Source organism: Procambarus clarkii, chromosome 80 (genome assembly GCF_040958095.1).
Source record: "Procambarus clarkii isolate CNS0578487 chromosome 80, FALCON_Pclarkii_2.0, whole genome shotgun sequence".
Lineage (NCBI taxonomy): Eukaryota > Metazoa > Arthropoda > Malacostraca > Decapoda > Cambaridae > Procambarus > Procambarus clarkii.
In genome coordinates this window covers 14,040,538-14,058,650 of record NC_091229.1, presented here as the reverse complement: position 1 = coordinate 14,058,650, position 18,113 = coordinate 14,040,538, and the positions used below count along the sequence as shown (strand labels likewise).

Sequence of the window (18,113 nt, the reverse complement as noted above, 5' to 3'; positions counted from 1 at the left end):
GCTGCCCTGGGGAACACCAATGTTGAAGGGTAGGGTGGGAGAAATTGTATTATTCACAGAAACATATTGGAGCCTGTCAGTAAGGTAGGATTTGAGGTATTGTAGGGAGTGTCCTCTGACTCCATAATGATGTAATATCTAGAACTTAATACTAATTGAGCATAAAGAATAAAATGTGTTGAGAACAAATACAAATAAAGATAAAAAAGAAGGGGGAACATGACTGAAAAAGCAGCACAAATACAATAGGTTGACAGTGTTGATTACAAAAAAAAATAACAGACATGGGTTGACAATAGAGGGGTAAGGTAGGTTACAGGGAATTTATTAGGTAGTGTTTAGTTTTTATCTTAAACTGGTTGAGAGAGGCACAGTCTTTAACATGGTTGGGAAGATCATTCCACATTCTGGGTCCCTTGATTTGTAGAGCATTTCTAGTTTGATTAAGTCGTACTCTAGGAATATCAAAACTGTATTTATTTCTGGTGTGGTGCTCATGGGTTCTGTTACAACCTTCAATGAAGCTTTTGAGGTCAGGATTGGCATTACAGTTCAGCGTTTTATATATGTATAATACACAAGAGAGAATGTGCAGTGACTTAATATCTAACATATTCAGAGATTTGAGTAAGGGTACCGAGTGATGTCTGGGGCCAGAGTTGGATATTGTCCTAATAGCAGCTTTGTGTTGGGTAATAAGAGGACGTAAATGATTTTGGGTAGTAGAACCCCAAGCACAAATACCATAGTTGAGGTATGGATAGATGAGGGAGTAATAGAGAGTAACCAGGGCAGGGCGGGGTACATAATATCTGATCTTAGAAAGAATGCCAACAGTTTTTGAAACGTTTTTTGATATATTTAGAATGTGACCCTGGAAATTCAGCTTGTGGTCGATGAGAACGCCAAGGAATTTGCCATCTAATTTGTTACAAATTTGGGTATTGTTTATTTTGAGATTTATCTGATTAGAGGATTTATTGCCAAACAGAATATAAAACGTTTTGTCAATGTTAAGGGTGAGTTTGTTGGCGGTTAGCCAAAGATGGACTTTCTCTAGCTCAGTATTTACTGTGGCATTTAGAGCAAGGGGGTCAGGACTGGAGTAAATGAAGGTTGTGTCATCAGCAAATAGAATTGGTTTGAGGTGTTGGGAGGCATTTGGAAGGTCATTAATGTAGATGAGAAAGAGGAGAGGGCCAAGTATGCTGCCCTGAGGAACACCAATGTTGATGGGTAGGGTGGGAGAAATTGTATTATTCACAGAAACATACTGGAACCTGTCAGTAAGATAAGATTTGAGGTATTGCAGGGAGTGTCCTCTGACTCCATAATGATGTAATTTAAGAAGAAGGTTTTGGTGGTTGACAGTGTCAAAAGCCTTACGCTGGTCCACAAATAACCCAACAGGAAACTTCTTTTTATCAAGAGCTGCGTGAATTAAGTTAACCATACTAATAAGTGCATCGTTAGTGCTTTTTTTGGGTCTGAAGCCATATTGACAAGAGCTAAGTATATTGTGTTTGGCTAGAAAAGAGTAAAGCTGCTTGTAGATTAGTTTTTCGAATATTTTTGACAAGTTAGGCAGGATTGATATAGGTCTGTAGTTGTTAACATCTGTGAGATCACCACATTTGTGGACAGGGGTTACTCTTGCTTTTTTTAGAATGTCAGGAAAGGTTTGGAGTTCAAGTGACTTGTTGAAGAGCAATGCAATAGCAGGGGCTATTGCAATAACATCTTTTAGAACAGGAGCAAAGTGAAATCGACGGCAGGGAACTGGCATCCAGTAACTGTAATAAGGATAATATTAAGAATACAATGTCGTAAATAACCGTACAATGTAAGAATACAATGTAATATCGTTCCTTGGCTTCCTTGGCTTCTATTCAGCTCTATCACCCGTCTGGAAGCAGAGATGGGATGGAGACCAAGGGTAATGTTCCCCGCTCACATTCTTCATCCGCTGAGGACACAAGCATGTTACAGATTTGGCTTTAAAGCAAAAGGTAAAAAACTATGAAGATGAAATTAGGTACTTTTTAGTATTGTTTTTGAATGATGCAAAAGTTGAACAGCTTTTCAATTCAATAGGGAATGAGTTCCATAGACTGGGTCCCTTTATTTGCATAGAGTGTTTACACAAATTAAGTTTGACTCTGGGGATATCAAAGAGATATTTATTTCTGGTGTGGTGATAATGGGTCCTATTACATCTGTCCAGGAAGAGTTTCAGAGCAGGATTTGCATTTAAGAGCAGGGTTTTGTAAATGTAGTTGACACAAGAGAATTTGTGGAGTGAGATTATGTTTAGCATGTTTAGGGAGTTAAACAAGGGGGCTGAGTGTTGACTGAAAGCAGAATTTGTTATTATTCTGATTGCAGATTTTTGCTTGGTAATGATGGACTTGAGGTGGTTTGCAGTGGTTGAACCCCATGCACAGATACCATAATTAAGATACCTCTAGACTCATTCTGGCAGACGAGTCGGAATGCCTTAGCGTTTTCTCCTATCGCCTTATCGGCCTTCAGAGCGGCAGTGTCGCTTGCAATTAGGCAACAGGTCTTTGACTTCAAGTAGCACTGCACCCGGCTGCCAAATTGGAAGGTTGATACTTCACGAAGTCCTTCAGAGCCACTTGCTAGCGTATGGTGTAAGCACAATGTCGCTTGGCTCTTCCTCTTAAAAACGGATGATAACAGCCTAATGTACTTGCATACAGCTGCCTAATCTATATTTTAGCTCAGACCGCCTGTATTTATTGTTAACTTTTTCTGGTACATTCAGCCTTGTGCTACTGAATTTTAACCCTATTAAGGATACACCTCCAAAACAAATGAAGGAATTGTAGTATATTAACAAATGGAACATGTTTCGTTTATTTTATTTATTAACACGTGTAAATGGAGTAATATAGCTATGTAGGGGGATACATATATTTTACAATATTCAAAGTAATTAATTATTACTAACAAAATAATAAAATATATGTACTGTACAGATAATATTTTGATTAATTAATTAAACAATAATTCCTAACAAGAATAATTAAGAAAGAGCATAGTGAGCCCAACACACACAGCAGGGAGAAGACTGGGAGCAACACCTGAGGCGAGGCTGTCGAGTGATGGAGCATCACAGGTGGCCAGACTCCTGTCTATATCACCCTCTCTACACTTGAGGGACTTTCTAATTCGTCTCTTCAGCATAGTCTTGGGACTCTCCAAAAGCCATGCAATATCCTGGCATTTACAGCTGATCCAGTTACTTGAAGCATCAACAACAATGCCACTGTAGGGAAGGTTAATGTTTAGTGATCTTGTCGGCAGTGAGGGGACTGATGGTGTGTTTGTGTTGGCCGTCCGCCACTCTGAGGCGCCAAACGTGTTGTTGTGGAGGATAAGTCGAGATCTCGGGGCACCATCTTTCATGTGCACTCCAGCAAAGGCGTTAGGTAGCAGCGTGAGGCTGCTGTTAACGATACTAAGATGTGACACATTTCCAAAAATCCATTCGGAACTCAGTTTATAGGAAGAGGTATTCAGAAAATCAATGAAGACTGAGGCACCTTTGGCTCCAACATTTATAGCTCTGGGTGCTGGAGTTTGAGATAAAGTCACGTGTTCTAGTCGAAGTGTACCGAGAGAAGCTTCTATTGCAATTTCTTTGAGGTCTGTAATGAAGGTATTTCGTATAATGATATTCTTTGGTCTCAGTCCATTATCATCAATGAGCTGGATGGCATTCTGTTTCAGTGATAAGCTTGACACAGAGTCAAACGTAAGCGTAAAATTGTTTATAGAAAGGAGATGAAGCTGAAGACTCGAGGGCTGTAATGCGAGGTGAGAGATGGACTGGAAGGTGATCCTTTCCAAGTTGTACATAAATTCGAAGGCTTTTGGAGTAATGGTGACGGAGTCGGTGCAGTTGTGAACTATGAGGCTGGTAACATGATATGGAAGCCCTTCCGTCGCCTTGGGGGAGATGGTAAGAGGCTGGAATGAAAGTTGTGAGATCATTAATTTATCTGCAATCACCAACTGTTGTTATTCTTATAACTTCAAGTAATGTGAAAATTCTAAGCAACGATAATTGGCGTTATACCGTGCAAGGTATTTACGAAATATTGATACAAGTTGACAAATTGTAATTCTATCACCTAATGCCTCTGTTCACCTAGCAGCAAGTAGGTACTCAGGTGTTAGTCAGCTTGTGGGGTTGCATTCTGGGCATAGTCAGTAATTCGACCCTAGGGGGAGGGACCTCGATATAAGCGTAACGTGTATAATAATAATAATAATAATAATAATAATAATAATAATAATAATAATAATAATAATAATAATAATAATAATAATAATAATAATAATAATAATAATAATAATAATTTATTTGCAAGAAGGTACAATGGGTTGGTGAGATTACGTAAGATTGGTATTTTTACATTCATTCAAAGGCACTAACACGCATAGCGTTTCCGGCAGGTCCTTAATCTAACATATCAGGTAAGATGAAAGGGTATAGTGTAACAAGGTTTTTATGTTAACTAATAACTACAACATAAATTGACAGAGGTGATTACACTGATAAGGATATATATGTCTTAAGTACTAATATTGGGGAAGTGGGTAGTACAAGATACAGTGTGAGTTTGGAGCACAAGGTAGGAAACTATGAGGAGGAAATTGGTACCTTTTAATTTTACTTTTGAACAGGGGATCGGTTGGACAATTTTTTAATTCATCAGAGAGTGAGTTCCAAAGACTGGGTCGTTTTATTTGCATGGAGTGTTTGCAAAGATTTAATCTGACTCTGGGTATATGAAAGAGATATTTCTGGTGTGGTGCTCATGGGTTCTATTACATCTATCAAGGAAAAGTTTGAGATGAAGATTAGCATTTAGGAACAAGGTTTTGTACATGTAGATAGCACATGAGAATGTGTGGAGTGAGTGTATTTTTAGCATGTTAAGGGACTTAAATAGAGGAATGTGTTGTCTGAAGACAGAGTTTGTTACAGTTCTGATAGCAGATGTTGTCCTGAGTGGTGATAGACTTGAGGTAATTTGCAGTGGTTGAACCCCATGCACAGATACCGTATGTAAGATAGGGATAGATTAGTGCGTAGTATAATGCGAGGACAACAGAGTGGGGGACATAATATCTGATTTTATGAAGTATACCTACCGTTGTTGAGACTTTTTTTTTAGCTATGTGTTGTATGTGGGTACTGAAGTTCAGTCTCTTGTCTATAGTATAGCCCAAGGAACGTCCCTTCATTTTTATTGGTAATGTCTGTCATTGTCTATCTGAAGTTGAATCTGATTTGACGATTTACGGCCAACTAAAATGTAGTAGGTCTTTTCTATGTTTAGTGTAAATTTGTTAGATGACATCCACGAGTGGAGTTTTTTTAATTCATTGTTGACAATATTATTTAGTGTGGTGGGGTTGGGGTCAGGATAGATGAAGGTAGTATCGTCTGCAAATAGTATAGGTTTTAGCAGGCGATGAATCACAATAACGTGGCTAAAGTATGTTGACCAGACCACACACTAGAAGGTGAAGGGACGACGACGTTTCGGTCCGTCCTGGACCATTCTCAAATCGATTGGGTCAACTTTCTTAAACTCTAGTATAGGTTTAAGAATGTTAGAAAACATTTGGCAAGTCATTAATGTATATAAGAAATAGGAGAGGTCCCAAGATGCTGCCCTGAGGCCTCTTGTTACGAACCCGGATCCAGCGTCCGAGTCTGGAGCAGTGACAATCACGCCATCTGTGGGTCAGCTCCCGAAACCCCCGCCAAACGGACGACGACACCTGGTGAGGACAGCGTGTACTGGCCTCGAGGACCAGTTTCCAGTCTGGTTCAGCGCTCAACACCGCCGCTCCTGACCTCTGGTGAGGTGGTGCTCCAACGACAGCGCCATCTATGGACTGGATACGTCAGGTGTTTGTGCCCGAGCCCGTAAGTGAGGTGTTTTAGTGTCCCGGTTATTGATGACGTGTCTGCTTACAGAGTCGACCTGGGACTACTGTGGTGGGAGTCGAGTCAGTCTACCCGAGGCAGCCAGTCTCCATACCTTGAAGTTTGCTGCAGCTGTTGAGAAGTCGCCCCCCCGGAAGAACACTGTGGTGTGTTAGCCTGCCAGTGGAGTGGCAGTAAAAGGATTTATCCGGGACCGACTGTTGGAGACGATCATCCACTGGGGTACTGAAGACAAGAGAGTGACTTGTGTTGTCACACGAGGCTCCTGTCTAGGGCGTTCCCCTTTTATCGTTCGTGGAGTGGCCGTACCAGCCTTGTTGGCTCAGAACCTGCCAGCAGACCAGCTGGATGTGTGGTTGACGGCCTCCACGGCGGTGCCCCCAGTGGACCTGTGTTTTGGCTGACCTGTGGCCCGGGTAGGCTCTGCATTCTCAGAGGACACGTCGTGAGGCCACGAAGAAAGCACCGCGGACTCAGCACCTAGCTTCTGGATCCAGAGTCTTCAGCAGAAGACTAATTTGTGGATTAATCCCCTTGTAAAGTGTTAATACCCCTCCCCCTTGTGCACTCTTTTATTTTATATATTTAAACGGTGATGGTACTAATTATAATATTAAGTTCTTAACTTTCTTTCCCTACTCCCTTTAAGTTACTTGCGTCACGGATCTCATCCCTTGATAGCTACTACTGGCTTGGGAACGGATACATATATCTTCCTCTAACAACATCAGAGTAAGGACCCCGTTGCGTCCCGAGAGGGCCGTAACACCTCTCTACTGTCAAAGGTATAGTTGGGGAGGTTATGCTATTGATGACTATGTATTGGTGTCTGTCACTGACAGAGGAACGAATATAGTCCAGAGCAAGGCCTCGGATACCATAGTGATTAAGTTTAAGTAAGAGGTAGTTATGGTTTACAGTATCAAAGGTGTTTCTCAGGTCAATGAAAAGGCCAATTGGGAACTCATTTTTGTCAAGGGCTGAGAAGATTATATCAAGGAGGCTAATAATGGCATCATTGGTACACTTTTTGGGAACGGAAGCCAAACTGACAGGGACTTAGTATATTGAGTTTTACAAAGTAGGAGTAGAGCTGTTTGTAAATAATTTTTTCAAATATTTGTGAAAGTATGGGTAGATTTGATATTGGTCTGTAATTGCTTTGTCAGCTATCTCGTCTCCTATATGAACTGGCGTCACTTGTTTTTTAAGGATATCAGGAAAAGTATGATACTAGAGATTTGTTGAATAGCAAAGCTGTGGGTAGTGCAAGAGCAGGAACAGCACTCTTATTTATCATAGATCGTATTTCATTAACGTTCCCAGCTGTGGTTTTAAGTGATTGAACTATGGCTATAATGTCTGTCGGGCTGACCGGTAAAAGGAGTAGAGTTAGGATAGCTGCCGATGAGATATGTAGCAACATGTATTTGGGTCTCTGGGATTTTTCTGGCAAGGTTAGCACCAATTGATGAAAAGAAGCTATTGAATTCAGTTGCAATATCTAAGTCTGTTGCAAATATGTAACCATCTTTGGAGAGTTTTATCTGCTTGTTATGTGATTGTTGTTTAGACCCTTGGATGCTTTCTATGTAATTTTTATATTTCCTTTTGCTTCTTTAAACCTATTCTCATAAAAGGATGCTTTGGCTCTTCGTATTACATTGGTAAGCATTGATGAGTATCTCTTAAGTTCTTCTTTTGTACCTAGGCCTATTCTATATTTTTTCATATTCGTGTTTCTTGTTAATTGATTTAAGTAAGCCACTTGTGACCCAGGGGTTGTTTAATCTTTTGGGAGTTACTTGCTTAGTGAGGAGAGGACATCGTGAATTGTAGAGACTTAGAGTTTTGGAGAGAAAGATGTCGGCTTCTACCTATACCTGTTGGTATAGGCTTCAAGTCGACGGAGGTGAGTATTTAGGTATATAACACACACAGTGAGAGGTGATGTATAACACACACAGTGAGAGGTGATGTATAACACAAATAGTGAGAGGTGATGTATAACACACACAGTGAGAGGTGATGTATAACACACACAGTGAGAGGTGATGTATAACACACACAGTGAGTGGTGATGTACAACACACACAGTGAGAGGTGATGTATAACACACACAGTGAGAGGTGATGTATAACACACATAGTGAGAGGTGATGTATAACACACACAGTGAGAGGTGATGTATAACACACACAGTGAGTGGTGATGTACAACACACACAGTGAGAGGTGATGTATAACACACACAGTGAGAGGTGATGTACAACACACACAGTGAGAGGTGATGTATAACACACACAGTGAGAGGTGATGTATAACACACATAGTGAGAGGTGATGTATAACACACACAGTGAGAGGTGATGTATAACACACACAGTGAGAGGTGATGTATAACACACACAGTGAGAGGTGATGTATAACACACACAGTGAGAGGTGATGTATAACACACACAGTGAGAGGTGATGTATAACACACACACAGTGAGAGGTGATGTATAACACACACAGTGAGAGGTGATGTACAACACACACAGTGAGTGGTGATGTACAACACACACAGTGAGAGGTGATGTATAACACACACACAGTGAGAGGTGATGTATAACACACAGTGAGAGGTGATGTATAACACACACACAGTGAGAGGTGATGTATAACACACAGTGAGAGGTGATGTATAACACACACAGTGAGAGGTGATATATAACACACACAGTGAGAGGTGATGTATAACACACAGTGAGAGGTGATGTATAACACACACAGTGAGAGGTGATATATAACACACACAGTGAGAGGTGATGTATAACAAACACAGACGGAGGTGATGTACAACACACACAGTGAGAGGTGATGTATAACACACACAGTGAGTGGTGATGTACAACACACACAGTGAGAGGTGATGTATAACACACACACAGTGAGAGGTGATGTATAACACACAGTGAGAGGTGATGTATAACACACACAGTGAGAGGTGATATATAACACACACAGTGAGAGGTGATGTATAACACACACACAGTGGGAGGTGATGTATAACACACACAGTGAGAGGTGATGTATAACACACACAGTGAGAGGTGATATATAACACACACAGTGAGAGGTGATATATAACACACACAGTGAGAGGTGATGTATAACAAACACAGTGAGAGGTGATGTATAACACACACACAGTGAGAGGTGATGTATAACAAACACAGACGGAGGTGATGTATATGTCCAGTGTACACAATCAAAGAGATTATACTGTAGTACTGTACTGTTTTCACCACGATAATATACGTGATTGGTAAGCCAGTAAGAAAGTGTCAAAGCCTTAAAAACCCTTCAAAGATGGAAAGGTCTTCAATCCAACGCTAGACCGAGCCAAACTAACAATGAAACAACACCACGGTGGTCTAAGGCGAGGATCCCGGGTTTGATTTCCGGCCACGACAGAAACGATTGGACACGTTTCCTTTCAATTGCTGCCTCTATTCACTTCGCAGTAAATAGGTAAGCAAGAATTAGGCAACTGTTGTGGGTTGCATCCTTGAAACTGGTATAGTTGGCAGAATCTTATAACAGTGTACAAGATACTGAGGGGAATAGACAAGGTGTGTATTCCGCCAAACACACACCGAAACTACGACGTTGGTACAACGTTCGAACAAGTTTTAACACCTCCTAACCAGTTATAACAACCAATATAGTAAATTGTAACAACGTTCTAATACGTCATAAACACGTTAAGCCAAGATGTAACAACTTTATTACAAGTTGTAACAAGCGGAAAATAGAGACAGTTACGGTTTGTGTTTCCAGGGTAATGACAGCCTCTTTAAGCTGAGAGCAGTCTCCGTGGTGTAGTGGTAAGACACTCGCCTGGCGTTCCGCGAGCGCTATGTCATGGGTTCGTATCCTGGCCGGGGAGGATTTACTGGGCGCAATTCCTTAACTGTAGCCTCTGTTTAACGCAACAGTAAAATGTGTACTTGGATGAAAAAACGATTCTTCGCGGCAGGGGATCGTATTCCAGGGACCATAGGATTAAGGACTTGCCCGAAACGCTACGCGTACTAGTGGCTGTACAAGAATGTAACAACTCTTGTATATATCTTAAAAAAAAAAAAAAAAAAAAAAAAAAAAAAAAAAGTGGGACAAGAGGACACAAATGGAAGCTGGAAATGCAAATAGGTCGATGAAATGTACAGAGGTACTCGTACCCTGTACGGGGGGCCCACAAGTGGAATGTACAGAGGTACTCGTACCCTGTACGGGTGGCCCACAAGTGGAATGTACAGAGGTACTCGTACCCTGTACGGGGGGCCCACAAGTGGAATGTACAGAGGTACTCGTACCCTGTACGGGTGGCCCACAAGTGGAATGTACAGAGGTACTCGTACCCTGTACGGGGGCCCCACAAGTGGAATGTACGGAGGTACTCGTACCCTGTACGGGTGGCCCACAAGTGGAATGTACAGAGGTACTCGTACCCTGTACGGGTGGCCCACAAGTGGAATGTACAGAGGTACTCGTACCCTGTACGGGGGGCCCACAAGTGGAATGTACAGAGGTACTCGTACCCTGTACGGGTGGCCCACAAGTGGAATGTACAGAGGTACTCGTACCCTGTACGGGTGGCCCACAAGTGGAATGTACAGAGGTACTCGTACCCTGTACGGGGGGCCCACAAGTGGAATGTACAGAGGTACTCGTACCCTGTACGGGTGGCCCACAAGTGGAATGTACAGAGGTACTCGTACCCTGTACGGGTGGCCCACAAGTGGAATGTACAGAGGTACTCGTACCCTGTACGGGTGGCCCACAAGTGGAATGTACAGAGGTACTCGTACCCTGTACGGGTGGCCCACAAGTGGAATGTACAGAGGTACTCGTACCCTGTACGGGGGCCCCACAAGTGGAATGTACAGAGGTACTCGTACCCTGTACGGGGGGCCCACAAGTGGAATGCACCAAGAGAAGAAGTTGTGGAAGCCACCTCCATCCACAATTTTTAGGACAGGTTCGACAGAGATAGTAATTGTTAGAATAGTTAGCTTAAACACAACGGGTGCAACAAGGCTAGCAGGCGGGACATAAAGAGCTTGACCTCACTCCCTCGTAGTCACTGATAGGTAAGTACACAATACAACAAAATACACTTAAACTACAACACATTTGAACAAAATACACTTAAACTACAACACATTTGAACAAAATACACTTAAACTACAACACATTTGAACAAAATACACTTAAACTACAACACATTTGAACAAAATACACTTAAACTACAACACATTTGAACAAAATACACTTCAACTGCCACAAAATACAACAAAATAGGCTTCCTGTCCTCGTCGCGGCCACTAGTGTCAGTGACTCATATAAACTCAGGTAAAATGCATTTCCTCTATTGCACCGTACAATGCAACAATACACTTTTACTGCTGCACAATACAACAACATACACTTCTGATGCTGCACAATACAACAACATACACTTCTGATGCTGCACAATACAACAACATACACTTCTGATGCTGCACAATACAACAACATACACTTCTGATGCTGCACAATACAACAACATACACTTCTGATGCTGCACAATACAACAACATACACTTCTGATGCTGCACAATACAACAACATACACTTCTGATGCTGCACAATACAACAACATACACTTCTGATGCTGCACAATACAACAACATACACTTCTGATGCTGCACAATACAACAACATACACTTCTGATGCTGCACAATACAACAACATACACTTCAAATACCACACAATACAACAACATACACTTCAAATACCACACAATACAACAAAATACACTTCCACTACCACACAATACAACAAAATACACTTCCACTGCCACACAAGAGAACAATTTACTATGAAACTGTATCCTTACCTGGCCAGGCGAGCAAGAGCATATGATCTGTATGGTGCCAGGATGGTCCACTTGGCACTCGCACAAGCCCTCCATATTACCCGTATGGCACAGCTCTTCACTAAACTCTTGGGTATAGCCAGGGCTAAGCATCAGCACCACAGTCAAGGCTGCCAGCGTAGCGTATTGCGCCACCATTGTTTCCCAGGCGTCTTCTATCAAGAATTCTGCAAAAACTGTATAGGCATTGGTACATTAAACAGTTTGTACATAAATAAGATTTTTAATATTAGATTATAAATATAATATTAAGCCATATTAGATGTCTGCAAAATTACATATTTCACTAATAAAGATAATTATGGAATGAGACGAGGAATCTGACCGTGTGCCCGCGACACCAAGTCTGCTGAAGAACTAACCGTGGGTGAAGACTTGGTGCTGTCGGAAGCTCTGTGCGGAGGCGGGCATAATTTTCCCCATGAGTAACGGGAGGTGGGTGGGGGGGAGGGGGGAATATCCTTCCTCCACGTGTCTGGTGTCAAGAGGCGACGTATGTATATACGTCATACGCATATAAGTACGGATATACGCCCCACGTATATCCCGGATGGATATTCATATGTAACTTTCGCACTTTCTCTGTAACTAGCTGACATTGTAACTATAAGGTGTGAAGGATAGATGAAATTGTTTATGTAATAATCTAAGATGAGGTCTGATAAAGACCTTTTGTGCCCTCTGCAATGCTTTTGCGCTACCGCTCACAGGATGAGTATGGGGTGCACAATAAACTAGCCGCCTTCGGCGGCAACAATCAATCACACTCGAAATTATTGACAATACTGAAGTAGTTAGTTAGTTTAGTTCATTTATTATGCACCCTATACCCATCTTGTGGGCGGTAGTGGAAAGGGTTACAGAGGCACATAATGGGCTCAGGGACTGAACACCACATTTCATTTAGCTAAGCAAGTTACAATCTTGATGAGCTAGTTACAAAATTCAGTATGTCATCACATCAACAATGGGTTCGAGATCGACCACAAGTACAGGTTCTAAATTAAGCAACTGACATATGTGGAGAACTAATGTCACAATTGATATGTTTGTCCTGCACACCGCCCCCCATCCAGTGGGCAGCGGTGGATAGGTTACACCGCCCCCCATCCTGTGGGCAGCGGTGGATAGGTTACAATCACTTAGTTACTACCTACAGTTAGCAAACTGGGGATATTTGGCTAAAATTTCTGGTAGCAGATCATTTTGAATGAAATATTTACACATCGTTGTAACATTCGTTACAGAATTGTCTCTGAATTTACGTATCTTTTCGCACTCCATCACATAGTGACGGAGGGGGTGCGAATAATTTTGTTGACACAGTTTACATTTGGTCAGGTCTACATCAGCAGATAATGAGAATTCCCAGAGATACTTGTAACCGAGTCTAAGCCGAGCAGTAGTGACATCTAGAAGTCTGTTGATTTTATTGGATGAACCATAGATGTGTGGCTCCTCTTGCATGATAGTATGATGATAGATGGAATTACTGGTGTCAATTTCACTTTGCCTCAGATCTACAAGATCTTGTTGAAGTTCTCGGTGTACTGCTGCTCTCAGATTGCTCATTGACAATCCAAGGTTACACTCAACGGCTCCTTTAAAGGCAGATTCTTTGGCTAACTTATCAGCTCTATCATGCATTCGGAGGCCAACATGAGATGGAGACCACATGAAATGGACTCTGTTACCATCCTTAATAATTTTGTTGTATTTGTGTCTAGCTTCGGACACGAGCATGTTAAAGTTATGTCTTAAAGAGTTGAGAGCATTTAAGGATGATAAGGAGTCACTTACAATTAATGTATCAAGTTTGGAGACTTGTACACATTTCAGTGCAAGGATCAAGGCAAATAGTTCCGTCTGAAGGATAGAGGTCCAGTTGTTATACGGACTCCCCACTCAAAGTACAAGCCATCGCCCATTGTCAGGACAACTGCACTTCCAGTCCGACTCTCTTTCCTCACTACTAGCAATAAACAGTTTGCAATCAAGTAATAACGTGCTTGTCTCAGAAGCCAGACATAGATATAGAAGCATACTTTGCAAGAGGGTAAATGTAAAAATGTTGTGGATTCCTTCTCATATTGGCCTGCAGGAACATGACAAAGTTGACGCCCTTGCTAAGGCTGTAATAAATAAAGACAGTATTTGAACGGAAACTTAAGTTGTCAAATAGGTCACTTAAAAGTGTCATTAGACGAGAACTCCTAAATGGATTTGAAGAAAGTAGAGCAGTGCAAACGGGAACCAGCAGATCCATTGTTTATCACAATGAAATGTGTGAAGTAAAACATGTGTATGGGGCAAGTAACAAAGTCAGTAGACTAACAGATGTTGTCACAGCTCGAATAAAACTTGGCTACAAGTATCTCTGGCAGTTCGGCTTGTATAGGGATCTAGATGAAGTAAAGTGTAAAGTGTGTGGACAAAGACAGGGACACACACTCGAACACTATATCTTGGATTGTAGTAAAATTGAGCCATTTAGAGATAAATCTAAGCTCACGCTGTATGATATGGCAACCTATCTTATTACCATGGATAAATTACCTGAAATCCTTGCACTGTATCCATATTTCGCTTCCAGTAGATAAACGACATATGAGATTAAGAAACCAAGTATTGTGAAGACTAATAATAAAAAGCAGCTCCCCTATGACTGTAATATCTCCATTAGTCAAACAATTATGTATTAGCGATAAGACCTACCATTAATGTATAACGACTTACTGTAAATATATAGCTCTTGAAATAGATGTTACAAAAATAAGGTGTAAAGGATAGATGAAATTTTTTATGTAATTATCTAAGATGAGGTCTGATAAAGACCTTTTGTGCCCTCTGTAATGCTTTTTGCGCTACCGCTCACAGGATGGGTATAGGGTGCACAATAAACTAGCCACTTCCGGCGGCAACAATCAAGTCACAGGATGAGCATATGGCGCATTGTGGAAGAGATAGCCTAAGTTACTCTGTACATTTGAAATGTATTTTATTGTCTCAATAAACATACTTGAACTTGAACAAATGGAACACGTAATAAACAACCCGTTCGTGGCGGCACCAAGCAAATCAAACGGCACAACTGATTGCGAGAAGGATCACCTAAGTATGGTGGAAGTGAGCGGCCAAAATCGATAGCTTGGAAGAAAGGGCCATCAACAAATATCAACGGGCGTGCAATACGGGCTCTTTACTTACATTTCCGTTCTTTGGATACAGGATATTATCGGGTTACAGAACGTAACCCGATAAAGCGCAGTATCAGTTTACAAACGGGAAACAGAATGACGAATTTGGTGACGTCATTTTGGTACGATAACTTGGGTTTATTTCTTGTTTATTTATTTATTTGTATAGAAGAAGTTACAATAGGTTGTGAACTTTCCTATGTTGGTGATTACGTGGCATGTTGTTGCAAAGCCGCTTGTACGATTCTTTCTCATTATCAAACTTGAACTCCATGATCTAGTTAACCTAAACCAACCTAACTTAAGGGGGCATTCTAACCAAATATGCAGTAAATATAAACTAGTTTAATTTCAATCAACTTTTTTGACGATTTGTATATGAAAAAGGTTTCATCTGGTCCAAGTCTCAGCATCGTAGCATAAATAGGAAGGGAGAAAAAAATATTGAATTATCTTGAGGTTATCTTGAGATGATTTCGGAGTTTAGCGTCCCCGCGGCCCGGTCCTCGACCAGGCCTCCATTTTGTTACACACTCCCCGGGAAGCAGCCCGTAGGAGCTGTCTAACTCCCAGGTACCTATTTTTACTGCTAGGTAACAGGGGCATCAGGGTGAATGAAACTTTTTGACCATTTGTCTCCGGATTCACCGGGGATCAAACCCGGAACCTCAGGACTACGAATACGAAGCGCTGTCCACTCAGCTGTCAGGCGCCAATAATGTGTCAAAACGTGTAATTATGTGTCAAAAATTTCCAAAATGGTAAAAATTTAACATCAAGCACAAGTGTCGACTGACATCATGTCTATGGCTCTCAGCTATCACAATAGCATATAATAAAAAATATTTAAAAATTAGTTTTATCCCCCCAAAAATTGGTTAAAAATAACACATATTTGTTTTCATGTATTTTTTCTTATTTGTTTATCGGACGATTTGTATGAAACTTATACACCTGACCGCACGTAAGCCTATCTGTAAGGGTGCCAATCTTGCAGGAAATTGGTTGATGTCAATCTCAGCCACAGATGGCAGCACCTTAGACTTTATTTTTTACTTATTTATTTTCAAGTAATGTAAACGTTCTTATAACTCTTTCATTTTTTATTCAGTTTACATGAAACTTTCACCTTATATGTAGAGTTTATGTTTCTACATTGTAATTCGAGCTTTTTTTTCCCTAAGTTCATTTATTGATTTTATAATAGTAATAAACATGATATATTTGCATAATTTTGGGGGGAACTTTGACTATTTGTATTAGTAAAACTAAACATATTTTGGAAAAGCCGCTGAATCATATCCTTTATTATATGCTAATGTGATAGAAGGTAATGTCATAGAAATTATTTCATTTGAAACTTGTAGTCGTAAATAGAGGTTGAAAATGTCTAAAATTCGTTGAAAAAAATTCTCCCTTTCTATTTAGGCTGCAATACTGAAGCTTGGAACAATTGCAGCCCTTTTCATATACAACTAGTCAAAAAAGATTTGTTGACATTGAACAACGTTTAAAAACTAACTAATGGCCCTTAAGCAAAACTAACCAAATCGCACTGGAACACGGGTGAAAGGTGACCATAGGAGACAATGCTTTCAGCTCACACGAGAATGATTTCTAGTGACAAAAATAACTTGTAGCAAGAAAATAACTGTACTGAACAGAGTTACTCAGAAACGTTGTGATATAATTCCCTTCGTAGGGAGCAAGGAGCCTGTAATTAGCCTTATCGAGGTCTCCCTAGTCCAACTACTGACCTTTCCCAGGATGCACCCCACAGCAGTCGTCTATCTCGTTGGTACCTATTTACTGCTGGGTGAACAGAGACATCAGATGAAAGGAAACGTGCCCAACTGTTTCTGTCCGGCAGAGTTTATGTAGTGTGGAGATTATAGGAGCCCCGGTGACGCTGTGATGGTTTTGGATATATTAAAGGGGAGTAATATTACTGATTAGTTATTATTTGGAGCAAGTAGTGGGATTTAAGCCTTGGGTCAGGTACCGGAACCAGATGGACCTAGGGCTATCTACCTACTCAGGAATGGGTCTCATATAGAATGTATATAGCACTCGAAAAGTTTGGGTCCATGTTTGCTGCATTCTGCTGTATTTGGCCGACGTTATTCTGCTGATGTAGTAACGTAGTTGTACTCACCTAGTTGTGCTTTCGGGGGATGAGCTTTGGCATTTTGGTCCCGCCTCTCAACTGTCAATCAAGTGGACAGTGTGCCTCGGGTGTTTGTTGTGGAGATATCTCAGCCCAGAAGCCTTTCTCTTGTTTTGAAGATGCAATTAATTTGATTTACTTTCTTAGCCTTTTAATCTTGTATCTGTCTAGTATGACGTCCTAATTTCTATTTGTATTTATATACACAAGAGTTCTTACATTTTTGTAACACATTAGCAAGTATAGCGTTTCGGGCAGGTTCTAAATCTTAATTACCCCTGAATCATTTAATAACCAGGCACACATTCACTGCTGGGTGAACAGAGGCTACAGTTAAGGATTGCACCCCGTCCTCGACTCGAGTCCATTACATCCAGCGGTCGACCCTCAGACGCATTCATAATTTTTTATATGCTGTCCATTCAAAACTGAAATTTTCTCAAATATTAATTAACATTATAATATATTAGCATATTGTGTGTATATAGACATAGGTTAGGTTAGGTTAATTGTTTAGGTTCTATTGGCGATTATTTGTGTTTATAGTACGTGGGTGAAGTATTTACAGCGTTGTGGTTCGAATAAAATTCGTCAGTGAAGCATTTGTTCCGGAAGTGTTCGAACGTCATCAGTTGTGAGTCGTGTGTAAATCGTTTTTCAATCATAAACAGGGGGGATTGCCCTCTGTCAAGCTCGCTCCTGAGAGGGTGCGCGTTGGGGACTTGGAGGACGTGTGGCCGGCTTCGGTGATGCCGCCGAGTCACTGGGAACTGATTGCCGAGTTAATGCTGTC

The 18,113-nt window shown here is 41.0% G+C and overlaps 1 protein-coding gene across 1 annotated transcript; it reads right to left on the bottom strand.

Moving 5' to 3' along the window:
* Window positions 1-2,869: 2,869 nt before the first annotated feature.
* LOC138357760 (uncharacterized) lies at window positions 2,870-12,400 on the bottom strand. Its single transcript, XM_069314767.1, has 3 exons — window positions 12,282-12,400; window positions 11,918-12,132; window positions 2,870-3,996 (listed from the first exon to the last, which is right to left on the bottom strand). Exons 2-3 carry the CDS (start codon window positions 12,092-12,094, stop codon window positions 3,037-3,039), a joined length of 1,137 nt encoding a protein of 378 aa, XP_069170868.1. The 5' UTR covers window positions 12,095-12,132; window positions 12,282-12,400; the 3' UTR covers window positions 2,870-3,036.
* Window positions 12,401-18,113: the final 5,713 nt, after the last annotated feature.

Bases quoted from the DNA above. Each gene is read 5' to 3' on its own strand.
- LOC138357760 (XM_069314767.1), bottom strand. From the start codon at position 12,094: ATGGTGGCGCAATACGCTACGCTGGCAGCCTTGACTGTGGTGCTGATG. The intron at 3,997-11,917 runs GTAAGGATACAG...CTTTCATTCCAG, and splicing joins GCTCTTGCTCGCCTGGCCAG to CCTCTTACCATCTCCCCCAA.